This window comes from Chrysoperla carnea, chromosome X (genome assembly GCF_905475395.1).
Source record: "Chrysoperla carnea chromosome X, inChrCarn1.1, whole genome shotgun sequence".
Taxonomy (NCBI): domain Eukaryota; kingdom Metazoa; phylum Arthropoda; class Insecta; order Neuroptera; family Chrysopidae; genus Chrysoperla; species Chrysoperla carnea.
Genome location: NC_058342.1, coordinates 25,310,798 through 25,328,514, shown reverse-complemented (window position 1 = coordinate 25,328,514; position 17,717 = coordinate 25,310,798). Strand labels below are relative to the sequence as shown.

At 29.0% G+C, this 17,717-nt stretch overlaps 3 protein-coding genes across 3 annotated transcripts; all 3 read left to right on the top strand.

Moving 5' to 3' along the window:
- Positions 1-6,075: 6,075 nt before the first annotated feature.
- Positions 6,076-7,450, top strand: LOC123302512 (zinc finger protein 836-like). The gene has a single exon (XM_044885466.1). The coding sequence runs from the start codon at positions 6,112-6,114 to the stop codon at positions 7,405-7,407; it is 1,296 nt and encodes a 431-aa protein (XP_044741401.1). The 5' UTR covers positions 6,076-6,111; the 3' UTR covers positions 7,408-7,450.
- A 6,438-nt stretch (positions 7,451-13,888) lies between these two features.
- Positions 13,889-14,776, top strand: LOC123303022. The gene is made up of 2 exons (XM_044886116.1): positions 13,889-13,901; positions 14,367-14,776. The coding sequence occupies exons 1-2, from the start codon at positions 13,889-13,891 to the stop codon at positions 14,774-14,776; spliced, it is 423 nt and encodes a 140-aa protein (XP_044742051.1).
- Positions 14,218-17,516, top strand: LOC123303021 (zinc finger protein 595-like). The gene is made up of 3 exons (XM_044886115.1): positions 14,218-14,250; positions 14,340-15,927; positions 17,513-17,516. The coding sequence occupies exons 2-3, from the start codon at positions 15,077-15,079 to the stop codon at positions 17,514-17,516; spliced, it is 855 nt and encodes a 284-aa protein (XP_044742050.1). The 5' UTR covers positions 14,218-14,250; positions 14,340-15,076.
- Positions 17,517-17,717: the final 201 nt, after the last annotated feature.

The following is a 17,717-nucleotide window of genomic DNA, read 5'->3' as shown; positions in this document are numbered from 1 at the left end:
AAAACTAAACCTGCAATAAACTTAATAGCTTACAAGATATTTGAAAAAAAAACACCTATTTTCGAGACCTTTGACTTTTATTTGCGCACATGACTTTGTAATGGACTTTTCATAGGTCACTCCTTACATCTTACATAAAGATAATCCCAGTGAAAAAACTTGGGTTTTTTAAGCAGATCGACTTTTTTATTGTCTTATTTTTCTGGGCTAAACAAACTACCTTCATAAAAAACAAATTTTTAAATCAAAGTTATATTATTTTTTATTCAATAATAAATTATATAAATTTAAACATTTAAACATTGGCCCTGATTAGCCGATATCGATTTACGACAAAACGCCAGATAATCAACCAATAAGAAATGCGATTGAATTATGTTACAGTATTTGTAGATCGATCGTTTATCGCATTATTGTAAATCGTATCGACTAACCATGCCCATTAATATACAAACATACAATTTTGAGTAACATTTCGAAAATATTGAGTATAAAATTACAATTGGCAGTTTATTTTTTCTTATTTCTTTTGTATGGAATGTAGAAGTGTAAACGAGAATCATCTCTGTATATAAAATGTGTCCGTCGTAAAGTATTAAATAAGGATGGCGCTGTTGTAGCAAAAGTGTACATTTTAAAAGATGTGTTCGAAGTTAGTAAAAGTACAAAACAAGTTATTAGAAAAGGACAGAGAATATCACATCTAACACCCTCTTGCTACACAAGCGCCATTCTAGACACTTTTTTAGTCAAACAGTCATAAGAGATGATCATCCTTTACACTTCTACATTTCATGTTCATTTATAACAAATTTTATTTTATTAATACTAAAATTTTATAAAAGTTAGTTTCATTTTTGTTAATTCGGGAATTGACTGAGCAGGAGTTTAATATTAAAATAAATGAATATGTTCTAAATCCAGAACAGAAGTACAACTTGTCAAAACTTCATTGATTTCTTGAATCGATAAATTAACATTTTGCTCTTTGAAAAAAGTTTTTGGAGCGCTAGATTGTCCAATAATGTACTTAAAATTATCTAAATATTGCGTACAATCGTTAAAATAAGATTTCAGTATTTTATTTTGATCATTTTTCAAATGTCCTAATCGTAAATGCACAAGTTTAACATGGCGATTAATCCGTAATTGATCGTATTTAGAAAAATTTTTTACATTAACGATATCTTTTAAAATTAACGAATATCGTTGTAACGTATGTGATAATCGTATCGGCATTAATGCCATCATTAAATTCGGTACAATCGCATTTTCATCCTCGTAATAAAAATTGATTAAATAGGGCATATCTTTAACGATTGATGCAACATTATAAAAAATATCGGGTGTTGATGATTTTATAGATATTTTAAACGTTTTTAACAAACAAGCTTGTGCGATCGCTTTAAGAAAAAGTAAATTCGTGAATTTCACATGATATAAATTTAACGATTGTAAGTTGCGTAATTTTGATATGTGAATCAAAACATTTTCATTCCAATTGGTTGGAGATTCATCGAATATTGATGGTCGTAAATTGCAACCGATTAATTCAAAATGTTCACAATTTGGTTTTAATAAGTTCATTAAATCTAAAAATTTATAACAATGTTTCACATCACCATCACAATCACGTTTATTTGCTTCATAGTATCGACAAACATTGCTGGAAAATGCACGTAATTCATGGAAATTGATCGCAGATAAATCATATTCATCTATTGGAACATGTTCTACTTCAAAATGTGATATGTTTAAAGATTTCATCAGTTTTGGATATGGTATTTTTAAATGTTTTAATATTTGTGAATTTTTATCCGATTTTTTAAATAAATAATATGTATGATTATCATTACGATAAAAAACCGAATACGGTTGTAAATTTGGACAAAAATTCATAAAATTTCTTAACAGGCCTTTTGGGCAACACATAAATATTTCTTGAATATTTGGGCAATATAATGGAATCAAATCTAATATAAATGACGGTGGATAATTCATTTTAGCATGGAATTCGTGATATTCGAACCAAATATATTGTAAATTACGGCCGATATATTGTAGCATGGTAGCCGTTTTATGATAACTTTCACTAAGATCCAAATAAATGTATAATGCTTTTAAATTATTTAACTGTACAGTTTTTGGCCAATTTGTATTCACAGTGGATATCCAGAGTACTTCTAAATTTTGATTGTTGAACAATAACTCAAATCGTTTTTCTTCTTGTAAATGTGTTGAAACCATCCTTAATTCTTGCAAAGACTTTATATTCAATAAAAACTTCAAAGATACATTTGATTGTTTTTTTGAAAAATTTAAATTTGATATATCCAATATTTTAATTTCTTCTTTTTTATCCAATGGGAAATTCTTCCAGAATCCATTAAAAGAATTATCCATACATTCCTTTTCAATTTTTAAATTGTAAATCAATGATTTATCGTATAAAAACGGTTTTATCCAATCATAAGTTTCACTGAAGATTACACGTGAATTTAAATCTAAATACTGTAATATTTTTAAATGAATTTCGAATGGTAAATGTTCCATATTAATATTTTGAATTCAAATATTTTGATGCTTGTTTTTAGTACGTTTTTAAGCTGGTAGATAGAGCATAAACTCAGTTTATTCACTGGACTCACTGTTTAATAAATTTAAAAATAATTTTCGATGACTTTTTATCACTTATTAATTTAGCTTGAATTGATATTTTGTATTTTAATTAATTATAGAAATTGTTTTATTTTATTAGATGACATGTCATTGTTTTTAAGATAGGTTATACTTCCAATGGTAGTTTGATTATTGTTGTTTCGAAAATAGCAAATAATCGTTACTGATTTTACTTTTTTTTTAATTTTATACTTTTTGACTATAAACACAAAACATTTCCTTTAAACTTTTATATTAAAAAGCTCTGTATTTCAAATTTTAATGATTGGGAAATATATTTTATTTCAGATAATTAAAAAAATCAGTTGATGAGGCCTTACGATGTTTTGCTTTTGATCAGTTTACAAAAGATCCATAGACATAACATCTTATAGTAGATCAAGCAAAAGGGAAAGAAAGTTTATTCACTGGACTCACTGTTTAATATATTTAATAATAATACAGAGGCCACCCCCATCATTATTTGTTAATTTTTATTTATTCAATTACAAACTTATTTACAATTACATTTTTGATGTGGGTAGAGTCGGTTACTTCGTTCTTATCCAAGCGACGATAATGTGATCAATTCTGTCAAAATGTTTCGAATCAATGTGTCAAAACGTTCTAAGACTGGCGCCTAAGACCGCTCAACCATTTAGGCTTTCATAATAATTACTAACCACTTAACTAAGACATAATGTTGTTTGAATTCTCTATCTATATTTTTATACCATGTATATATGAAATATACATAGTATATTAAGTTTAGTCCCAAGTTTGTAACGCTTAAAAATAATGATGCTAGGAAAAAAATTTTGTCATAGGTGTTCATAAAATCACCTAATTAGTCCATTTCCGGTTGTCCGTCCGTCCGTCTGTGGACACGATAACTCAAAAACGAAAAAAGATATCAAGCTGAAATTTTTACAGCGTACTCAGGACGTAAAAAGTGAGGTCAAGTTCGTAAATGAGCATCATAGGTCAATTGCGTCTTGGGTCCGTAGGACCCATCTTGTAAACCGATAGAGATAGAACAAAAGTTTAAATGTAAAAAATGTTCCTTATCAAAAATTAACTTTGCGTATTCCATTCAAGATTATTAATTATTCCAAAATTACAAGTATTGGTTTTTTCGATTTTTTGGAATTTTTTTAAGGGGTACCCCTTTATAAAAAATCGAAAAAATCGAAAAAAAATGTTGGCTCCGATTTCGATAAAACTCTGTTTATAAGGTAATTTTGACCCATAATTTACAAAAACCGTATTTATATAACGATTAGGAAACTAGTTTCGGAGATATCGAGCCAAAATATGGGATAATGGGTGATATTTCAAAAACTATGCTTCCAATCATCAAATGAATACGATTTTTGAAATTTTTGGGTCAAAATTACCTTATATACTAAGTTTTATCCAAATCAGAAACCATAAATTTTTTTCGATTTTTTGGAATTTTTTTAAGGGGTACCCCTTTATAAAAAATCGAAAAAGCCGAAAAAAAAATGTTGTCTCCGATTTCGATAAAACTCTGTTTATAAGGTAATTTTGACCCATAATTTACAAAAATCGTATTTATATAACGATTAGGAAACTAGTTTTGGAGATATCGAGCCAAAATATGGGATAATGGGTGATATTTCAAAAACTATGCTTCCAATCATCAAATGAATACGATTTTTGAAATTTTTGGGTCAAAATTACCTTATATACTAAGTTTTATCCAAATCAGAAACCATAAATTTTTTTCGATTTTTTGGAATTTTTTTAAGGGGTACCCCTTTATAAAAAATCGAAAAAGCCGAAAAAAAAATGTTGTCTCCGATTTCGATAAAACTCTGTTTATAAGGTAATTTTGACCCATAATTTACAAAAATCGTATTTATATAACGATTAGGAAACTAGTTTTGGAGATATCGAGCCAAAATATGGGATAATGGGTGATATTTCAAAAACTATGCTTCCAATCATCAAATGAATACGATTTTTGAAATTTTTGGGTCAAAATTACCTTATATACTAAGTTTTATCCAAATCAGAAACCATAAATTTTTTTCGATTTTTTGGAATTTTTTTAAGGGGTACCCCTTTACAAAAACCGAAAAAATCGAGGAAATTTTTTTCTCTCCAATTTCGGTAAAAGTCAGTTTATAAGGTAATTATGACCCACAAATTACAAAAATGGTATTAATATAACGGTTAGGCAATTAGTTTCGGAGATATCGAGCCTAAATATGAGAAAATGGGTGATATTTCTAAAACTATGCTTTCAATCAACAAATGAATACGATTTTTGAATTTTTTGGATCAAAATTACCTTATATACTAAGTTTCATTCAAATCAGAAACCATAAATTTTTTTCGATTTTTTGTTTATGTACTTTAGTTTATGTATATGAAATATACCAAGGTATACTAAGTTTTGTCCCAAGTTTGTAACGCTTAAAAATATTGATGCTATGAACAAAATTTAGGTATAGGTGCATAATCATAAAATCATTAAATTAGTCCATTTTCGGTCTGTCTGTCTGTCGTCTGTCCATCTGTCATCACGATAACTAAAAAACGAAAAAACATATCAAGCTGAAATTTTTATATAATGCATCTAAGTGAGCAGTATTATATACATGTGTTCTCTCCCACTCTATGCAGGCACACAACAGAAGAACTATTGTATAGCTGAAAAGACATCGAAGCCACGATACAAGTCTTTTTTGCAATTTCATATAACATCTATAATATCTCTTACTTAGATGCATTGCTTAACGAATGTACTTTGTCATACTCGCGATATTTATATGCCTAGATGTAAATCGAACTAGTGGTATATGTGTGACATGTATGTATCTGTAATGTGAAAGAGTAATCAACACTGCCTATACATGGTATTTCAACAATTAACTCAGTAAATTGTTTGTTTTCACTTGTTTTATTATATCTATGAATCTTAAGGAGCATTTCTTCAAGTTTCCATAGAAATGTTTTGACATTTATTTTACTTTTTCTTTGGAGAAATGAGGTTAGAAATTTAATTTTAAGTTGTTATTGATAATTAATAATCAAAAAATGTCGTTTTATTCGTTTATTAATGGATGTAATTCATCGCTAAGTGAAAAATTTGAAGAAGATATAGAAACAGAATTAATAATTCCAGATAAATTACATTTAAATGAAAATGAAACAATTAAAACAGAACAAGAAATAAAAACAGAAGAAAATTCATTCGAAGGTGAAAATATAAAAATTGAACAAGAAATCCAAAATGAAATGCAAGATAACGCACGTTCGCTTAGACATGAATATTTGGACAGTGAACAAATCAAAACTGAAATTCGGGATTGTTCGGAAGAATTACATTCTGAATTGATTATCAAAGAAGAAAATACTATTCAAACTTTACACGAAGAAAAACAATATTCATGTGAATTATGTGAAAGAAAATTTTTCCATAAAATGGCCTTAGTAAACCATGTAAAAGCTCACGTGAAAGAAAGGCCATTTTCTTGTGATATTTGTACAAAAACATTTGCATATAAGCGAGCTTTGGTAAATCATGAATTTCTACATACGGACGGATTTATCGAAAAACCGAATTATGATTGTGATATATGTGACAAAGTATTTGCAAATCACACAAATTTGATAAATCACAAACGAACTCATACCGGTGAAAAACCATTCACTTGTGATATTTGTACGAAGGAATTTTCTCAGATAGCAAATTTAACCGTTCATCAACAAACTCATAGCGATGAAAAACCATTTTCTTGTGATATGTGTGATAAAACGTTTAAATACAAACGAACTTGGGAAAATCATAATCGGATTCATAGCGGGGAAAGACCATTTTCATGCGAGTTTTGTGATAAAAGTTTCACTCATCAAGGAAATCTCATCCAACATCGACGTATTCATACGGGAGAAAAATTTTCATGCGATTTGTGTAAAAAAGTTTGTACAACGAAGAGTAATTTGCAAAAACATAAGCTAATTCATACTAGAGCGAAAGTATTTTCATGTGATATCTGTGAACAGACATTTTCGCTTCAACACGAAGTTATAACTCATAAGCGAACACATATCGAACAAAAACCGTACTTATGTGACGTTTGTGATCGAATATTTACCTCGAAAATTTCTTTACAAGAACATCAACGCTATCATACTGGAGAAAAACCGTTTGCATGTAATTTTTGTGACAAAGCATTTGTTAAACAAAGATATCTAGATACTCATATTGGAATTCATACCGGGGATAAACCATATTCCTGTGATGCCTGTCATCGAAATTTCGCGCAACATAGTACTTTGGTTCGACATCGCCAAAATCATATCGAAAATAATTCTGATCAAAAAAGTTGTGATGAAGAAAAACCATTTTCATGTGATGCCTGTGATAAAGTTTTCACCGATCAAAATAATTTAAACGAACATCAACGATTTCATACGGGCGAAAAACCATTTGCTTGTGATCTTTGCGATAAGATTTTCGTTCAAAATAGTCATCTACGTGTACATAAACGAATTCATACCGGGGAAAGACCGTACACTTGTGACATTTGTAATAAAACATTTGTGACTATCGGAAATTTGAATAGTCATAAAAGAAATCATACGGGGGAAAAACCATTTTCATGTGATGTGTGTAATGAAACATTTGCATTTTCATATGCTTTAAGTGTACATAAACGATCTCATATGGGAGGAAAAACTAATGGAAAAAGAAAACGTACCAAAAAATCCGAATGATTTTGAAATGATTGTTTTAAGATATTTCGTAAGGAAGCCTGAATGGCTCAGAATTAATTTATGAGAAAGTGGCGCTACACTAGCTTATTTTTTAAATGTGTACTACCCACAAGTATAAAACCAACTTTTAAAAAAACACTATAGACGAATCATTTTATATCAAAAAAGGCTAAAATGAAGAATTTTTATATACCTCAACCTATCGAGCCAGTTTTTTTTTTTAAATGTTCAGGAAGGTCCATACATCAAAATCTACATCTAACTTCTTGCCGCTAGAAAGTTTGGTCATTGCTGTGGGCCCAAAAAGCCCATTATTATAATAGGTGATTTTTGAATATTTCAAAACCTTGAAAATATACAACATAATTGGCCAGAAGCGTACATTTGGAGGTTTTCGGGATCGCTATTCTGAAGTCAGAATTTCGATTTACTCTCCCCCTCCTGGGGTAATTCATCCCGCTAGTCCAAAATGAATATTTACAGAAAATTGCATTGTTAGATCAACGAAGGGCGAAAAACCCTTCTTTTAAATTTTGTTATCATTTTCATTTCAACTCTTTAGGGTATTTCGATATCGTAAATTAAAATTGATACCAAAGATTTGGAATTTTATTTATCAATAAATCATCCTTTTATACGTTTTTTGTGAAAAATTCATATCGATTTTCTGTACGGTTTAGGAGAAATTAACTATCAAGTCAGTGTTTTTACTAAAAAAAGGTTTTTCATTTTTATGCACAGTTCTTAATTTTGGTATGATTTTAAAGCTTAAAACTTGAGAAATATTGATAAAAGTTTTTTATATAAATGATAAAACATTTTTAAAAGCATTCATTGACTAAAAAATTAACATTTATTACGACTTCCTCATATACCACCACGTAAAAAGGGATGTTTTTAATTAATAATTAATCGTTAATCGTACAGAGAATCGATTAGAAATTTATACAGAAGGCGTATACTTATTAATTGACACACAAAATTTCAGCTTTTTGGTAACACTTTTGTTTTAGATTCGAATTACCTTAAGGAAACCCCCCACATGTCTATTATTATGTTACAGTGTGTTTCATAAAAATAGATAATATGTAAGGTGTTTCCGAATTGCACGGCTTTAGATTTGGTGCGCCTTCTCTTGCTCAAACAATCAAAAAAGTACGTCTTAGCATATGTCCGAAAATAATTTATTACTGGCATATAGCTATGATATATCAAAAATAGAAGATACACAAAAAATAGTGCCGTGCAATTCTGAAACAAACTACATATGATTAATTTTTTTGAAACACACTTTAAAATAATAGTAGTTATTTGGGGGGCCTCCTTAAACAAACATTTCAAAATCATTTGGATTTTTTGCTATGCTTTTCTATTTTTTTAAGAATCGGACATTACTTCAACTAGCTAAATATCTAAAAGGAAAAAATTAATGCATCTTTTAAATTTTCCACATCGGCGTACCTAACCTTCTTTTTGGGAGTTCTAGCTGAAGCATTTGTGCATATTTTCGTTTCTTTTTCGACTTGCTACCTTCACAATTGATCGAGATATGCCAATTTTAAAATGGTATTTTTTTACTCATCCAATCAAATGAAAAAGTAACCCATCTTGTAAACCATTAGAGATAGAACAAAAGTTTAAATATAAAAGTTATTCCTTATAAAAAAATTAACAACTTTTATTTGAATGATTCTTTCGTAAACATCACTTTTTACCCGTGAGGCCGCAACTTAGGAAAAAACTTTGGTGTCCATTTTCTCCAAAGCTATAAAAAAGTGTGTTGATTTTTTTCAAGTTAACTTCAACTAGTCATCAAAATCAACACACTTTTTTTTATAGGTTTGGAGAAAGTGGACACCAAAATTTTTTCCTAAGTTGCGCCCTCACGGGTAAACAATGATGTTTACGAAAGAATGATTCAAATTAAAGTTGTTAATTTTTTTATATAACTTTTACATTTTAACTTGAATGAGCAAAAAAATTTCATTTTAAAATTTGTATATCTCGATCAATTTTGAAGCTAGCAAGTTGAAAAAGAACCAAAAATGTGCACAAATACTTCAGCTAGAATTTTTAATTGAACTTTTTTTTATTTGATGCATAGTTACCCCTAACTACCTCCAAAAAAGGGGGTTAGGTACGCCACTGAGAGATCGACTTTTTTTTTACGAAGTTTTTACAACCTAATAAAAACAACTGTGAAAAATTTCAAAAATGCATTAATTTTTTCTTTATTGCCATGATATTTTACTTAATTTTGTTGTACTTTCTTATAAATTAATGGCAAAACAATTGCAGTCTGTTGTAGAAAAATTAAATTGTTTTTCGAATTGTAATTTTTTTTTTAAATAAAATTCCTTTGATTAATATGCATTAAAAATAATATTATTTTTAGATTTTTAGTTATAGTTAAGAGAGCTGGCCATATGATTTAAAGATGGTCATGGTTACTGTTTGCTGAGCCTTTCATATCATAGTAGGTAATGCCCCAAATCGCTCTGTAAGGATCCTAGAATTTCTACGTCGAATATTCTCCCCAGGGGGAGTTTAAAAAGCTGTCACTATGTGGTGGTACTAGAAATTGTCTGCTTGTTTGATAATTAATTAGATGTGATTCTTAACAGTCATTCTGCAAAGTTTGAGTCCAGCAAGTGGTTCCAATACGGAGCTATGCCGAAAAAACCAAAAATGTCGAACATTTATGTAGCCATTTTTTCATATGATATTTATTGACATTTTAAAAATACAAAATGGAAATTGTAAAAAAAATTAAAAGTTCTTCGAATTACAGGCCGTTGAAGTGGGGCCTACAAAAAAAACACAGCATCTCGGTTGATACGGTTCCAGCACTCGTAATGGTTTGAATAAAAAATTAGTTAAGATGTCGTTATCGTCTGAACCCATTGACTTTAGAGTTATATAGACTGAGTGTCAAACGATTTTAAGCATGCCGACAAATGAGGTAATTGCTTAGGTCCAACCATTGAAGATTCGTAAGAAAAAATGTAAAATGATACGTGATAAGTATCACTATACATTTTTAGCTTATCTTTCCGTACAATGAGAAGCGTGCCAACATCTGGTGTTATTTCTTAGATCAGCTAGGAATATTTATTAAAAAAATATATTTATCAAAAAAAAATATTGGGACATTTATCAAAAAAATATACATTGAAAATAGGGGCATTTATCAAAAACACATACATTGAATGTCAAATTTTGATATCACAACAAGTTTTACATAAAACATCGTGATTTCACTGAACTTTTTCCCTTTTTGACTTAAAATACTTATCACATATCACTTTACATTTTTTTGAATCTGCAATGGTTGGACCTAAGCAATCTTGATACTATTTAAACAAATAAATTTCAAAAATCCGAAAATACAGAGTTAGGCAGGGAGGTATGGATGATTTCAAATAACAGTTACACACTCATTTTTAAACTCAAAATTTATTTTGTTAATGTGTTGCCATTATAAAAATTAAAGAGGAAAAAATTAAATGCTGTCCGTTTTTGTCCATTTGATTATGAGTGACGAAGCCCATTTTCATTTGTCAGGATTGGTAAACAAGCAGAACTTTAGGTATTGGGCTTCGGAAAATCCACGCCAACTACATAAAAAACCTCTACACAGCGACAAATTGATTGTTTGGTGTGGCATTAGTCGAAACTTCATTATTGGCCCTTACTTTTTCGAACCGTCCCATACTGATCGTTACCTAACGATGCTGCGTGAGTTTTTCTGCCACAATTGACATGCCATACATCAAGAGCAGCTATGGAATTTTTGAGGCAGACCTTCCTTGGACACCTCATTTCGTTGCGGGAGATGTGGAGTGGCTTCCTCGGTCACCGAACCTGTCACTTTGTGACTATTTTTTATGAGGCTACCTAAAAGCACATGTATACATAAACAAACCACGTACACTTGAAGCCCTGAGTGAAACAATAACACAAGAAATTCGAACGGTACCACGTGCAATGCTTCAGAGGAGTATGGACAACTTCTCACAACGTCTACAACTGATATTCCCATATTAATACATACTACAAAATTTGCATATAATTAGCGCCCTCGTGGGTAAACAGTGATATTCACAAGAAACTGTTTCAAACAAAAGTTGTTTATTTTTTATATGGAACATTTTTTATATTTAACCTTTTGTTCTATCTTTAACGGTTTACAAGATGAAAGACCCAATTGACCTATGTTGCTCATTTACGAACTCGACCTCACTTTTAACGTCTTCAGCACGCTATAAAAATTTCAGCTTGATATCTCTTTTCGTTTTTAAGTAATCGTGATGACAGACGACAGACAGACAGACAGACATACGGAAATGGACTAATTAGGTGATTTTATTTCAAATCATCCATACCTCCCTGCCTAACTCTCTAAATTTATTTAAAACAATTGAATAAAAGTAATTGTATTTGTCAAATATTTATTTGTTCAAAAAAGAAAACAGATCAAAAATATCATATTTCATTAAAATGAATCAATTTCCTACAGAAATTTATGTAGAAATCCTAAAAAATTTGGATTTACACTCACGCATAAATTTCAGTATGGTTTTTGATTGGATAAAACCATTTTTATATAATAAATACCTGATTAAATCATTAATAGTGGATGAATATTGCATGGATGTTGTTACTGAATTCTGGAAGAATTTTCCATTAGACAAAAGAAACGATGTTGAAAAATTGGAGATATCGAATTTGGATGTTTCGAGATCATCAATGGAATTTTTATCGTTTCTACGATCGCTAAAGTCATTAAAGGAATTAGCGATCACAACAAGTGACTTTTTCAACTCAACTGGTGGTAAATCAGAACTATTAGCATTGATATTTAATAATAAAAATTTAAAAACACTTCGAGTATACGCTGTACCATTTTTCCATCCAACCCATTCAGTGAATTCGTATATATTTACTCATTCACTAGAATCCCAATTGAATAATTCAATAACTTTTAAGATAGAAATAAACGATCCAGCCATACTTTTATATCTACACTTAGATAATGGCAAAATAATATACATCCATTATTTTATGCATCTTCCACAACTTGTCATATTAAGAGATTCAATTCATTTACATTTTGAACCATTATATTCGTCAGAAGAGCTTGTATAACTTTAATTAGATATTATTCAAACAAATTGTACATTTATGATAAACTATTTATGATTTGCTAAAAAAAAATAAAAGTATTTTATTTTCTTATCGTAATAATGGCCATAAATATTACTTATTTAAAAAAAATGGATAAAAATTCAAATAAATTAAAACATTTTCCAAATCCAGAGCTTGTGAAATCTTTAAGCATATGTGTATTTCAATTTTCATGTAACAATATTTAGTAATTTTCATGTTACAATCGCTGTTAAACTTTATGTTCATTTACGATTAGTAAATTTAAAAAATGATCAACATAAAATACTGAAATCTTATTTTAACGATTGTACGCAATATTTAGATAATTTTAAGTACATCATTGGACAAGCTAGCGCTCCAAAAACTTTTCTCAAAGACAAAAATAATAGTTTATCGATTCAAGAAGTCAATGTTTTGACAAGTTGTACTTCGGTTCTGGATTTAGAACATATTCATTTATTTTAAAATAAAATTTTTGCTCAGTTAATTCCTGAATTTACGAAAGTCAACTTTGATAAAAATTTAATGTTAATAAAATAAAATTTGTTATAAACGAAATAGGTTATAAAATTTGTTATAAAAAAAAAAACTGTATTACCTTTAATTTTATATTCGATGTTATCGAAATCTTACTCAAAATTGTTTGTTAATTAATATAATTAGCCGATACGACTCTCATTAATGCGTTAAACGATCGATCAACAAAAACTGTATCATAATTCAATCTTTATTTCTTGTTAGATGATTATCTAATGCGTTAACGTGCGTCGTATCAGAAAATATCTTAATGTTTATGGAATAAATTTATATAATTATATTGTTAAATAAAAATTGTTACAAGTTTGATTTAAAAAGTTTATGGAATAAATTTATGTAATTATATAGTTAAATAAAAATTGTTACAAGTTTGATTTAAAAACTTTATGGAATAAATTTATGTAATTATATTGTTAAATAATAATTGTTACAAGTTTGATTTAAAAACTTTATGGAATAAATTTATATAATTATATTATTAAATAAAAATTGTTACAAGTTTGTTTTAAAAATTTGTTTTTTATTAATATTTTCAAATCTTTCAGACTGAAATTACAATTTAACGGAAATAATCTAAAAAAGGAATATGAATAAACATAAAAAATACATTGGGAACTCCATAGAACAAAAATTTTTAGTCTGCCAGGGCTTGGAAAATTTAGTTCATTCAGGAGTCTTGTTTGATCGAATCATATTATCGAAACATACTAAAAAGTATAATTTTTAAATAATAGTTTGTAGTGTCATCTGACCTTTAGAATCAAATAATCTCAGCATGTGCTTGGAGTGTACGCTCTAAAGAGTTTATACAATCCACTTCACTTTTAATAAATATTATTAAAAGTGATTTCCATTAATTATTTCCGTAATAATAACAGTACAAATTGCTGTTACCCTCTATAAGTTTTTATCAGAAAAAAAAACTATGAAAGTATTCGTTGTGTAATTTTGATTTTAAATCGAACGCTTTGTCGCTCGTACGTCGTACCTTTGCTGGTGTGAATTCAGCATTATAATGGCATTGTCAAAATGTCAATTTGATAAAAAATCCATGTAAAATTTTCAATAAGTTGCAGTTTCAGTTTAAAAAAATTATTCGAAATAAAAATAATCAGGCACCTAAATAATTAGAAACAGGTAATTAAGAAAATTAAATAAACTTAAAAAAATAACAATGTCGAATCATTATTTTTCTGATGAAAATAATTCTGTGTTTATAAAAGAAGAATTTAAAGAAACTAAAAATCTAACAGATGTTGTATCAATCAAAGAAAAATACGCAGAAACTGAAGAAAACTTAACTCCAAACTTATCAATTAAAGATAAAAATATACAGATTGAACAGATATTGCATACGGAATTGACAATAAAGGAAGAAATCCCTGAAGAAACTGTTTTAGTTGAATCAATAATCCAAGAACACATTGAAACTGAAGAAAAACCAACCCCACAGTTATCAATTAAAGATGAAAATATAAGAAATAGACAGATATTACATTCAAAATGGATAATAAAGGAAAAAATCACTGAAGAAACTGTTTTAGACGAATCAATCAAAGAAGAATACGCAAAAACTGAAGAAAAACTAACCTCAAATTTATCAATTAAAAATGAAAATATAAAAAATGAACAGTTATTCCACACGGAATTGATAATAAAGTAAGAAATCACCGGAGAATACGCAGAAATTGAACAAAAACTAACCCCAAACTTATCAATTAAAGATGAAAATATAAAAAATGAACGGTTATTACACACGGAATTGATAATAAAGGAAGAAATCCCTGAAGAAACAGTTTTAGTTGAAAAAATACGAATTGGTTTTGGGAAAAAACCATATTCATGTGATATCTGTGACAAAACATTCGTTTTTCAAAACAGTTTAATCGAACATCAAAAGATTCATAATTCGGGCTCGTTCACATGTGATATTTGTGATAGAAAATTTACGCTTAAAAGCAAAATGATTCTACATCATAAAAGAACTCACACAGGAGAAAAACCACTCTTTTGTGAGACTTGTGGTAAAAAATTTACACAGAAAAGTCAATTGAACGAACATAGAAAACTTCATATCGGTGACAAACTTCATGCTTGTGATATTTGTGATAAAAAGTGTACACAGTTAAGCAGTTTAATTTTACATAAAAAAACTCATTTGAAAGAAAGACGTTTTGCTTGTGAAGTTTGTGGCCAAAAATTTGCTTTAAAACACGTTTTAAATCAACATAAATTAATTCACACGGGTAAAAAAATATTTGCTTGTGATATGTGTGATCGAAAATTCGGACGGCTAGCCAGTTTAATTTTACACAAAAAAACTCATTCGAAAATAAGTTTTGCTTGTGAAGTTTGTGATAAAAGTTTTACTTTAAAAAACAATTTAATTAAACATAAATTAATTCACACGAGAGAGAAATATTTCGTTTATGACATGTGTGATAGAAAATTTAATCAAAAAATACATTTAACTAAGCATAAGAAAATTAACACTGGAGCAAAACGATTTTCTTGTGATAATTGCGATAAAAAATTTATATATAAACATAATTTGGCTAAACATAAAATCATTCATGTTGCTTACGCTTGTGATATGTGTGATAAAAAATTTAATAAGAAAAGAACTTTAGATGAACATAAAAAAATTCATGTTGGAGAAAAACGATTTTCTTGTGATGATTGTGGTATAAAATTTATACATAGATTTAATTTGATTAAACATAAAAGAACACATAGTGAAGAAAAACTACATTCTTGTGATATTTGCGATAAACAATTTTCTCAGCATGGCGGTTTGATATCACATAAAGAAACGCACACACATATTATTATGAAAAACATGAAATTTTATTAAAAATGTTTTTGTTTTATAAATTATTTTCTTTATCAAAAACCCACCCACTTTGTTCTAAGAGACGGTATAAGGTCGATATTCACTCATTGAAATTTTATTGATTTTTAAAACAGTCCTATCATAAATTTTCTATCGAAAAGTGTTTATTAACTTCCCAGAGATCGAGTGGTCTAAGGCATTAGTCTTTGACCGTTTGGCGACTGACTGAGAGGTTGCGGGTTCGAGTTCAGGCAGCGGCAGTGTGAACAATTATAATTAATGGGGGTGCAGAATTGATCACACTGTCGTCGCTTGGATGAGAACGAAGTAAACGAATCCATCCACAACTTTTTATTTTCAACTTTGATGATGAATTTTGTTATAACTTGAATTTTGTTATGAATGTATACGAAAAAAAAGATATCTATGAAAACATATAATCCATCCACCGTTTTCCCATAAGACCAATGTTAAATATGCCTCCTTTTGCACTCATTTATTTATTTAAATAATCAGGCACCCGTCACTCCTAAAATTTTCAGAATTGATTTAGACCTCGCCCAGATATGCGCTTTTTTTCCTTAAATGTTCTTGGATAACGCATTGTTCAGGGGAACAGGTAAGTTAGGTTAGTAATATATTACATACTAGTGATATGTAGTCCGTCCATATCAATGTGCAGTCCGCCACCAAATTAGCAAAGAGTAACATACACGATAAAAGTAATTACGATTAGCTAATTCATACTGATGATGATTACTTGGTAATCGAAATACGTATTTATGTAATACCAAAAATTGATCAAGGAAGTTGGCATTTGGCAAAAAAATTACCTAAAATTTGTGTATGTTTTATTTTAACTGGACTATATACTGAATGAATGTTTAACTGGACTATAACACTGAATAAACCCATTTAAAAATCAGTTATTTTAATCGAACTATATGTATTATAATACAAATAAAAACAAACAATTGACTGACTTAATTGTTGAAATACCATGTATAGACAGTGTTGATTACTCTGTCACATTACACATACATACATGTCACACATATATAACCAATATTCACATATAATACATACAATTTGCGCTCTCACGGATAAACAGTGATGTTTACGAAAAAATGTTTCAAACAAAAGTTGTTTATTTTTTTAAAAGGAACATTTTTTACATTTAAATTTTTGTTCTATCTCTAACGGTTTACAAATTGGGTCCTACGGACTCAAGACCCATTTGACCTATGTTGCCCATTTACGAACTCTTTTTATGTCCTGAGCACGCTGTAAAAATTTCAGGTTGATATCATTTTTCGTTTTCGAGTTATCGTGTTGACAGACAGACGCGGTTCTAGAATTTTTTTCCGGAGGGGGTCACAAGATTAAAAAAAATCAAAAATAACTTTTATACAGAGGAGGACATTGAAGAAGTTCATCTTGTAGCAGTAACGTACCAGAAGCTGTCCGCCGGAAAAAAGGCGGGTTCTTGAATTTCTTGGAAAAACTATTGATTTTCCATGGTAACATTAAGAAAAGTTGAAGATAATTCAAAAATAAATATTTTAGGTAAAAGTTCGATCCTGTATCTTTACTCGTTCTCTAGGTAAAAGCAATTGAAGTTTTGAAATTGACAAATTTTTTTCTCGGAAACAGCGGGGCTGAAGGGGATGATAATAGTATGAGAAGGTTAAGCGAGTTAGCGACCTTCGAAGAAGTAGAAGTTAAGTTCAAGTTAGAATTTTGCATGCATATATTTATATATAAAAGATTG

Coding starts and splice junctions, on each gene's coding strand:
- LOC123302512 (XM_044885466.1), top strand. CDS start 6,112: ATGGCCTTAGTAAACCATGTAAAAGCTCACGTGAAAGAAAGGCCATTT.
- LOC123303021 (XM_044886115.1), top strand. CDS start 15,077: ATGATTCTACATCATAAAAGAACTCACACAGGAGAAAAACCACTCTTT.